The sequence below is a fragment of the Salvelinus fontinalis genome, chromosome 29 (genome assembly GCF_029448725.1).
Source record: "Salvelinus fontinalis isolate EN_2023a chromosome 29, ASM2944872v1, whole genome shotgun sequence".
Classification (NCBI taxonomy): Eukaryota; Metazoa; Chordata; class Actinopteri; order Salmoniformes; family Salmonidae; genus Salvelinus; species Salvelinus fontinalis.
Window position 1 is genome coordinate 31,701,482 of NC_074693.1, and position 10,470 is coordinate 31,711,951.

General features: G+C 45.6%; 1 protein-coding gene across 1 annotated transcript; it reads left to right on the top strand.

Moving 5' to 3' along the window:
• Positions 1–317: 317 nt before the first annotated feature.
• On the top strand, positions 318–4,965 carry LOC129827835 (early growth response protein 1-like). Its single transcript, XM_055889060.1, has 2 exons — positions 318–1,313; positions 2,210–4,965. The coding sequence occupies exons 1-2, from the start codon at positions 1,103–1,105 to the stop codon at positions 3,514–3,516; spliced, it is 1,518 nt and encodes a 505-aa protein (XP_055745035.1). The 5' UTR covers positions 318–1,102; the 3' UTR covers positions 3,517–4,965.
• The last annotated feature ends 5,505 nt before the right edge of the window (positions 4,966–10,470 follow it).

The following is a 10,470-nucleotide window of genomic DNA, read 5'->3' on the forward strand; positions in this document are numbered from 1 at the left end:
GTCTCTGCTTCTATCTAAAATTAAGGCTACAGTGTTTTCGTTGCTGGTTTGGGTGAGGCTGCGTTATGGAGGGAGGATAGGGCTGACAGTACTTATTGTACGGATCAGAGCACTATGCTTGAGCTGCTCTCCAACCTCTCTCATTTCACTGCTGCCAAGCGCCGATCAGCGCTACCTCAGGAAGCTCCAAATATGGGCAAGGAAATGGAATCCCACCGGAATAAGTCCTTGTGTAGTTACTACCTTACATGGAATGGCGGAGCAGGGTTTTCCGGAAAGCGTGCAGCCTGCTGCACAGATGGGAAATCCGAATCTAAACTACGGGCCATTGGGGAGAGAGCAAGAATTACGCCTCTTCTCTAGCAGGGATTCTCATATGAAGATGCATCGATTCAGGGCTGAGGAAGAGCTGGTGTCTTCCCGCGATTTATTGCACTGGCTCAATATAAAGTCTCTCCTCTCCGCTTTTTCCCCAGGCTAATGTCATGTGTCCTCCGCTGCAGTGCCTAAATATGGGCTTCCTCCACTCCATATATGGACATCTACGTCATGGTGAGAGGGTATATAAAGGAGTCGGAATTCTCTGCGCAGGAAAGAGAGCCCTCAGTGCCCAGAACAGTTAACGTAAGAGCAGGATAGACATACTCACACACATACTGCGCTATCTCCCTAACCGAAAACATTTGACAGAGAAAGTAGACGGTGAATTCAAAACAACAACAACAACACATTATCCAAAAGGGCAGCACCCTAGTTGGATTCAACCAGTGAAAAAACCCAACATATATTCATGACTATTATCATCTGTTTTAGGGAATGAGTAAAAGGGTCTGATCTGATCTGAATAATATTTTCTGATAGAAAATAAAAAAGTGGATTTTACTCATCTTGGACAAAAGGAAGAAAAATACAAGAAGACTTTTGAAGAACCAGAAGAAAGAGTGAAAGAAACAGAAGAGAATATATCCTCATCCTCAGCAGCAGTAGCAGTCTGACCCTGCTCTCTGAGGTGGACTGGTGACTCCACTCTGCCCAGCTTCGCTGCACTCATTTTCAGCCTCCAGCACAGCCTCAGGCCCCTACAGGTCCACTTTTCTGGAGAATGGCTGCAACCAAGACAGAGATGCTCCTTCCAGCCCTGCAGATCTCAGACCCCCTCAGCTTCCCCCACTCTCCCATGGATAACTACCCCAAGCTGGAGGAGATGATGATGCTGAGCACCGCTGGGACCCCCTTCCTCTCTGCATCAGCGCCCGAGGGAGCAGGCTTCGGATCGGGGGAGCAAGGAGAGCAATATGACCACCTTGCTGGAGGTAAGATGATCTCCTTGTTATATTGCTGGGTGGAATTACTTTACTGTAATGTATGATAGACAGCTGCTGCTTTGCTGTGTGCAGTAGCAGAATGCATGGCATGAAACAGTTGTTGCAGAACTTAAATCAGTATTTATGTTCACCTGGTAAATCTTAATTCAAATTCAACTTAGAGAGAAGACTGTAAATATGATGGATATGTTCTTTGAATGAGATAAATGTATAATTCTCATGATGGTTTGATATGGAGTTTTTAAAAATAAAGAAATTCATTGTAATAATGAAGTTTAATTTATATTGATTGGAAATACAAAACTCTGAAATGTAGAATTGTATAAATTCAATTGTAGCTCTTCATCACTATTGAATGGTATTTGGACTTGAGCGTGGTTCACTCATTGCATACCTTTTAGAACGTCTAGAGCTCAATTTTAATTGCATTCTTAAAACCAGCTGAACTGCAGTTTCAGTAATCAATTGCCTTTGGCCTTGTGGCTGACTTCAAGAGCTTGGTGTGTGTGTGTGCCTACGTGCATGCATGTGTGTGCTTGTGCGAATGCGTAACAGAAATATTTATATATATATTTAAATGCATGCATGCAGATGACTTGGCCTGACTTGCACGACAGCTCTCATCTATCTTTTGGTTAGTGGAGGAAATGGCTGGTGTGGGAGTTTAGGGGTGGGAAAGAGCTGGGGTTGCTGGGAGGGAGGGAGGTTCTCCTGCTCTGCGTAGGAACCTGCTGCTGTTAGAGAGGAAAGGGGCAACCCTGTCCACATCTCTGGCAGGATTCCCCTCTGCCTCCCTCCCTCCCGATTCCCTCCTCCTCTCTCTCTCCCTCCAGCATATTACAGGTTGATTAATGTGCCCTCTCTATCGCTCTCTCTCTCTGCAGATACGTTACCTGATATCTCCATGAACTGTGAAAAGTCGATGGGGGAGCAGAGCTACTCTACCCAGCGGCTGCCTCCCATCTCCTACACTGGCCGCTTCACCCTGGAGCCAGCCACCAACTGCAGCAACAGCCTGTGGGCCGAGCCCCTTTTCAGCCTGGTCAGCGGGCTGGTGGGGATCAACACCCCCTCCACCTCCGCCCCGCCCTCTTCCGTCTCTCAGACTGGCACCTCTTCCTCGTCCCCGTCCTCTATCTCCTCCGTCACCATTTCCTCTCAGAGCTCCAGTCTGAGCTGCTCTGTCCACCACAGTGAGAATATCCCCATCTACTCAGCTGCTCCTACGTACTCCAGCACCAGCTCTGACATCTTCTCTGACCAGGGCCAGGGCTTCTCTATCCCCGCGGGGGGGTTGCTCCAGTACCCCCCGCCAACCTACTCCAACGGCAAGTCGTGTGGCTCCAGCTTTCCTGTTCCCATGATCCCTGACTACCTATTCCCCCAGCAGCAGGGGGAGATAAGCCTGCTACAGGATCAGAAGCCCTTCCAGAACGGGTCTGGCCAGCCCTCCCTCACTCCCCTCTCCACCATCAAAGCCTTTGCCACCCAGACAGGCTCCCAGGACTTGAAGAGTGTCTACCAGTCCCAGCTGATCAAGCCGAGCCGCATGCGCAAGTACCCCAACCGGCCCAGCAAGACACCACCCCACGAGAGGCCTTATGCCTGCCCTGTGGAAACGTGCGACCGCCGCTTCTCCCGCTCCGATGAGCTGACGCGCCACATCCGCATCCACACGGGCCAGAAGCCCTTCCAGTGCCGGATCTGCATGCGCAACTTCAGCCGCAGCGACCACCTGACCACGCACATTCGCACGCACACTGGCGAGAAGCCCTTCGCCTGCGAGATCTGTGGACGCAAGTTCGCCCGCAGCGATGAGAGGAAGAGGCACACCAAGATCCACCTGAGGCAAAAGGATAAGAAGGCGGAGAAGGGCGGGGTGGCCGGGGCGGTGGCAGAAGCACCAGTATCAGCCCCCTCCTCAGTCTCCTCCTACCCCTCTCCAGTCACATCCTGCTACTCCTCTCCGGTCCATACCTCGTACCCCTCTCCCTCAATCGCCACCTCGTACCCCTCTCCCTCCATCGCCACCACCTACCCCTCTGTCTCCATGTCCATGTCCAGTACTTTTCAGTCCTCCATGGTCTCCTCCTTCCCCTCCTCCGTAGCCTCCATCTACTCCTCTCCGGTCCCCACCCCGCTATCAGACATGCATTCCACACTCTCCCCAAGGACCATCGAGATCTGCTAAGCAAGAGAAAATATAATTTTTATTCTTTCCTCCTCCCCACCACCCCATACAGTCTCTTTGAGGGGAGAAATCAGCATCAAAAGACATATTCCCTTTCTGAAAAGCACTTTTTGGCCTGCTCCCTCTGCAAGCTCTGTTCAGTGAATCCTCAGATTCACCTGAAGAAGAGATCAAAACACAGGTCAAGGACCGGGCAAAGACAATATAGAACACGAGAAAGGATTTTCTCCTCTCAGTTGGTAAAGCACATGCAGGGCTTAAAACGAGGCATACGAGACTTTCTCGAGCCATAGTTGAAACAGGTAAAGACAGGTTGGTCGTTCTTATGAATGAAAACATAGAGACAGACAGACAAACTGAACATTGCCAGTCGTCCTGGTACTAAGGCACTAAGAGACAGACAGACAAACTGAACATTGCCAGTCGTCCTGGTACTAAGGCACTAAGAGACAGACAGACAAACTGAACATTGCCAGTCGTCCTGGTACTAAGGCACTAAGAGACAGACAGACAAACTGAACATTGCCAGTCGTCCTGGTACTAAGGCACTAAGAGACAGACAGACTGAACAGGCACTAAGAGACGTTATATGTATATTGTACTTGTGCCATGTTTTGTTATTTTTTTATATTATTTGGTACCACTGATGTGAATTTTTTTTGCATAATTGCATTGTATTATTTTAAGTGAGCAGGGCCATATTTTCTTTTCTAATACTTTCTCTGTTGTGATGACAATGATGTGATACGTTTTTGACTTTGTTTGATGACGAAATACGCACTTAAGTATTCCAGCATGTGTTAAGAGTGATGTTAGTTTCTATTGTTTTGTAAATATCATCCACTGGTACTATCTTTCTCTTGCTCACATCATGTGACATATCAGTCTGTTATGTGGACAAAAAAACTTCACGTAAAAAAATCTAAAAACAAAACCCCCGTTCCTGTTTTTGGTGCCTTTTTGTGAAGCCTTGCTGATATTGTGACACGTCTGCGTACGAGAGAAGATGCCTTGTGTCTCGCCTTAAGGGTTGAAGGGATATTTTTGTTACAGAACGTAAGTCGTGCTCAGACTCTGAAGAAGTACAGAAAGGGGCGTGATGATATGAGGACACTGCTTCATTTCTTTAGAATGGAAGCAAAAGAGAGAAATTATAAACTATATTTTTATAACTCTAAATGTAAATATCCACGACTTCAAGTTGGAATGTTGTAGTTACCTACTGTGTAGGCATGGGATTCTTTTGTATGTTATATACATGCGGTTCATTATTTTATGGTTTATCCTTATTTTGTATTTGTGTTTGTTAAACCAAGTGACTGTTTCTGGCTTCTCAACACATTGAATGCGCTTAACTGCCAATGGGATATTTGGTGTACAAGATATCCTCCCAGAAATGAAATATAAATAAAATATAAATATATGTATAGAATTTCATTCCATATCTTATCACTGACTAGTTTCAAATATTTCCATTGGTACTTAACAAAAATCATATTGGAGCATCTCATTGCATTTCATAGCTGATACTACATCCTGCAGTTGCCTATAACCTTTACATGCACATCATGTGTCATAATCCTATATGTCCATTGCATGCTCTATGAGTGGATATCCCCACAGTTCCCACATCATAGAGACCTTTAATTGAAGAGAATCTACCCAGCATGATTTCATGGTCACTATATTTATCATTGTTCTCTTGTTGAACCTTCATATCATTGACAATGCAAATGCATGACTCCCATGCCTATCTAGGCTGTATGAAGATGGGGACTTGATGTAGGATTTCATGTTGCTTTGAGATATTAGTCTAATCGACATATACCTCGTCCTTAGGGTAATTGTGCATGAGCAGAAGGGTGTGAATGAGATTCAAATCATTCAATCAAAAGAGGCATACTCATTGATTTTAGATTTTGGACATTCAGTGAACTATTACTTAACTAGGCCTAATAGGACATACACTGAGTGGACAAAACATTAGGACACCTTCTCTTTCCATGACATAGACTGACCAGGTGAATCCAGGTGAATGCTAGGATCCCTTGTTGATGTCACTTGTTTAATCCATTTCAATCAGTGTTGATGAAGGGGAGGAGACAGGTTAAATAAGGATTTTTCATCCTTGAGACAATTGAGACATGGATTATGTGTGTGCCATTCAGAGGGTGAATGGCCAAGACAAAAGATTTAAGTGCCTTTGATCAGGGTATGGTAATAGGTGCCAGGCACACTGGTTAGAGTGTGTCAAGAACTACAATGGTGCTGTGTTTTTCACACTCAACAGTTCACTGTATGTTTCAAGAATGGTCCACCACACAAAGGACATCCAGCCAACTTGACACAACTGCGGGAAGCATTGGAGTCTACATGGGCCAGCATCCCTATGGAACGCTTTCGACAACTTGTAGAGTCTATGCCCTGATGAATTGAGACTGTTCTTAGGGCAAAAGGGGGTGCAATTCAATATTAGGAATGTGTTCCTCATGTTTTCTACACTCATACATATACAGTTGAAGTCGGAATATTACATACACCTGAGCCAACTACATTTAAACTCAGTTTTTCACAATTCCTGACATTTAATCCTCGTAAAAATTCCCTGTTTTAGGTCAATTAGGATCATCACTTTTATTTTAATGTGAAATGTCAGAATAATAGTAGAGATAATTATTTATTTCAGCTTTAATTTCTTTCATCACATTCCCAGTGGGTGAGAAGTTTACCTACACTAAATTCGTATGTGGTAGCATTGCCTTTAAATTGTTTAACTTGGGTCAAACATTTTGGGTAGCCTTCCACAAGCTTCCCATAATAAGTTGGGCGAAGTTTGGCACATTCCTCTTGACAGAGCTGGTGTAACTGAGTCAGGTTTGTAGGCCTCATTGCTCGCACACGCTTTTTCAGTTCTGCCCACACATTTTCTACAGGTTTGAGGTCAAGGCTTTGTTATGGCCACTCCAATACCCTGACTTTGTTGTCCTTAAACCATTTTGCCACAACTTTGGAAGTATGCTTGGGGTCATTGTCCATTTGGAAGACGCATTGCGACCAAGCTTTAACTTCCTGACTGATGTATTGAGATGTTGCTTCAATATATCCACATTATTTTCTTTCCTCATAATGCCATCTATTTTGTGAAGTGCACCAGTCCTTCCTGCAGCAAAGCACCCCCACAACATGATGCTGCCACCCTCGTGCTTCACGGTTGGGATGGTGTTCTTCGACTTGCAAGCCTCCACCTTTTTCCTCCAAACATAACGATGGTCATTATGGCCAAACGGTTCTATTTTTGTTTCATCAGACCAGAGGACACTTCTCCAAAAAGTACAATATTTGTCCCAATGTGCAGTTGCAAAATGTAGTCTGGCTTTTTTAATGGCGGTTTTGGAGCAGTGGCTTCTTCCTTGCTGACCGGCCTTTCAGATTATGTCGATATAGGACTTGTTTTACTGTGGATATAGATGCTTTTGTACCTGTTTCCTCCAGCATATTCACATGGTCCTTTGCTGTTGTTCTGGGATTGATTTGCACTTTACACAACAAAGTACGTTCCTCTATAGAAGACAGAATGCAGCTCCTTCCTGAGCGGTATGACGGCTGTGTGGTCCCATTGTGTTTATACTTGCGTACTATTCTTTGTACAGATGAACGTGGCACCTTCAGGCGTTTGGAAATTGCTCCCAAGGATGAACCAGACTGTGGAGGTGTACAATTTTTTCTGAGGTCTTGGCTGATTTCTTTTGATTTTCCAATGATGTCAAGCAAAGAGGCACTGCATTTGAAGGTAGGCCTTGAAATACATCCACAGGTACACCTCCAATTGACTTAAATTATGTCAATTAGCCTATCAGAAGCTTCTAAAGCCATGACATAATTTTCTGGAGTTTCCAAGCTGTTTAAAGACACAGTCAACTTAGTCTATGTAACTTCTGACCCACTGGAATTGTGATACAATGAATTATAAGTGAAATAATCTGTCTGTGAACAATTGTAGGAAAAATAGCTTGTGTCATGCACGAAGTAAATGTCCTAACCGACTTGCCAAAACTATACTTTGTTAACAAGACATTTGTGGAGTGGTTAAAAAACTAGTTTTAATGACTCCAACCTAAGTGCATGTAAACTTCCGACTTCAACTGTATATTACTAAGAGGCAAAGCAAGTAATTTGTTCAGCACTCTCTTATCCTGGGGATCATTGGGGGAATGTAGGCCTAAAACATTGAGACCCAGTGAGACCCAGTGAATTTTCCGGGAGGGTTTAATTATCGAATGTACAAAGCAGAGGAAACCTTTGACAGCATTCAGAAGATTCCGACCCCTGCCATTACGCTTGTTTACTCTGAGCTGCACTGGAGTCGGAACACCATCATGGTTAGACACAGCGGAGCCGGAGTGAGATATTGGTCAGAAAACGTACCTCAATGCAGGGATGGGATATGCCACTGTATTCCAAATTTGACCTTTATCCAAGCTGATACACTTAAGAAGATTTAAATACTGCTTGTTTTCCCGGAAAACGGCCTTTTTCATCCTCATGTGAGCCAGCAGTAGCCACCACAGCCATTCAGTAATGGCAGTATCAGCAAATCAACTTCTTTGTTGTTCAATGTAACATGACATTCCATAATGGCTGCTGTGGCTACTGCTAGCTAGCATTAGGACTAAGGATAATGAGCAGTATTTCAATCTTCTCGTTGTATCAGTTTGGATACAGTTTGCATTATAGGAAAGTTCTCCTGCAACAGGGTGATCAAATTAAGATAATACATCTGCATATTTAAACCACAAACTGTACTAACATCAATCTAGTACAGACAAGTAGGTCTAAAGTGTTTTCCAAAAGTTGTGGGTCATTTTGTGTTGTGCAATACACTCACCACCAAAATATGCAAAACGCAAACACAGTTAAAAAAGGATGAGGAAAAACAAGCGAAAGAGCAAATGAGAGGGAAATGATCGAGGGAAATAATGAACATAATTGGTCTCCTGATCCCAAACTGACTTTCTAAATTGGGTCTGATGAGGTGTGTGAGTGTGTGTAATTTTGCCATGTTAGCAATGTTATCCACCGTCCCTGTGTGCTCCAATATATTTCCCTAACATTCAGAGTCCCCCTAAGAGACATCCCTGGACACACCCCTCCTCTCTTCTGCTGACTGAAACTGTGTGTGTGTGTGTGTGTGTGTGTGTGTGTGTGTGTGTGTGTGTGTGTGTGTGTGTGTGTGTGTGTGTGTCCAAACACAGCAAATCCATGCATAGATAGAAACAATAACAACAACAGACAGCAAGCAAACAATGCAGCTGGAAGATAAAGGACGCCCCATTTTCAGGATAAGAAATGTACATCATTACCATATTTCGATAAATAATTGAATTATACACAGCAATATGTTTCGGCATGGACACACACCCAAACACACACAAGCACAAAGTTAATTCTTTAGGGGCCGTTGTGAGGACCGAGATTAAACATATTCTTTGGCTAAAAAATATTTTCAATTTCATTGCCCCGAAGTGTTTTAAAGATTCCCATCATTGTTTGTTTCCTGTATTATTGTGGTTACAGAGGCTATATGTCATATGGAAAATCAATAGCTCTTGTTTTCTTTGTGAGGTCTTGTTACTGTCAAATTCCTCCAGTATATTGAGGTATTCTGGCTGCATTCAGCACAAGCAGGAAGTTACTATGGGCCAACTTTGTCACAATGTGTCCATCACACCAACTTCAGAGAGGAGGGCATGTGTCTGGGATGTGTGGAACATTACCGTTTCCCTTTGCTGCTGTTCTAAGGCTTTCTAGCACATATCAAAGCTCATGTGCAGGCATGTTCTGTTTGAGGAGGAGTTGTGGGGAGCAGAGTGGGGGCGAGGGTGGGCGCGTTGTGGCTTCCCTGCGCCCTAACCCACAATGGAGCCACCTCATGGCCCCCACGGGCCTCCACTTCAAGAGCCCTGCCTTTGTTAAAAAATGTATTTGTTCACTTATTCTTTTTGGAGAGCTGTGATAGAGTACAAAAAGCATGACTAAAAGGGAGTCAATCCTCTCTCCCTTAATCCCTTGTCTCTCTCATTTTCTCTCTCTCTTCTTCACTCTCTCTCTCTTTTCTCTCTCTCTCTCTCATCTCTCTCTCTCTTTCTCTCTCTCTTTTCTCTCTCTCTTGTCTCTCTCTCTTGTTGTCTCTATCTCTCTCTCTCGTTCTCTCTCTCCCTTGTGCGCTGCTGATTTAACTGGCGATCCCAATGATCCATCCCCTCTCTATTCTAATGCAAGGTTGCACGGTTCCCTTTCATCCACATACAAATCTCTTATTGCCACTTGGCCCTCAGGCCTTTTAAGATGCCTTTTTGAAATGTGTTATTTGATGAGCACATCATTGGCTAAGTCCCGCAGTGATTAGAAGTGACTTTAATGTGAGCAGGGAGTGAGGCAGGAGCCCCTGAACTTCGTCCCCCGCCCCCCGATGGCCCGTCGCCCCCTCGGCCCCTTTTGACCCGGCCCCCCAGCCTCTCGACCCCTCACAGCCTCTCGGTCCCTCGACCCCCGGCCCCTCGACCTCTCACAGCCTCTCGGTCCCTCGACCCCCGGCCCCTCGTCCCCTCACAGCCTCTCGGTCCCTCAACCCCCGGCCCCTCGACCCCTCACAGCCTCTCGGTCCCTCGACCCCCGGCCCCTCGACTCTCAGCACCTCGGCCCCTCGACCCCCGGCCCCTCGACTCTCAGCACCTCGGCCCCTCGGCCCCTGGCCTCCGTATGGTGGAGAAGTGGGCACACACGCCTGCCCTAGAACAGCTGTCAGGAGAGAGCACACACGCCTGCCCTAGAACAGCTGTCAGGAGAGGGCACACACGCCTGCCCTAGAACAGCTGTCAGGAGAGAGCACACACGCCTGCCCTAGACCAGCTGTCAGGAGAGGGCACACACGCCTGCCCTAGAACAGCTGTCAGG

What these genes read in the sequence shown, in the direction of transcription:
- LOC129827835 (XM_055889060.1), top strand. Translation starts at nt 1,103, where the DNA reads ATGGCTGCAACCAAGACAGAGATGCTCCTTCCAGCCCTGCAGATCTCA. An exon ending in ATATGACCACCTTGCTGGAG is followed by an intron (nt 1,314 to 2,209) that starts GTAAGATGATCT and finishes CTCTCTCTGCAG; the next exon opens with ATACGTTACCTGATATCTCC.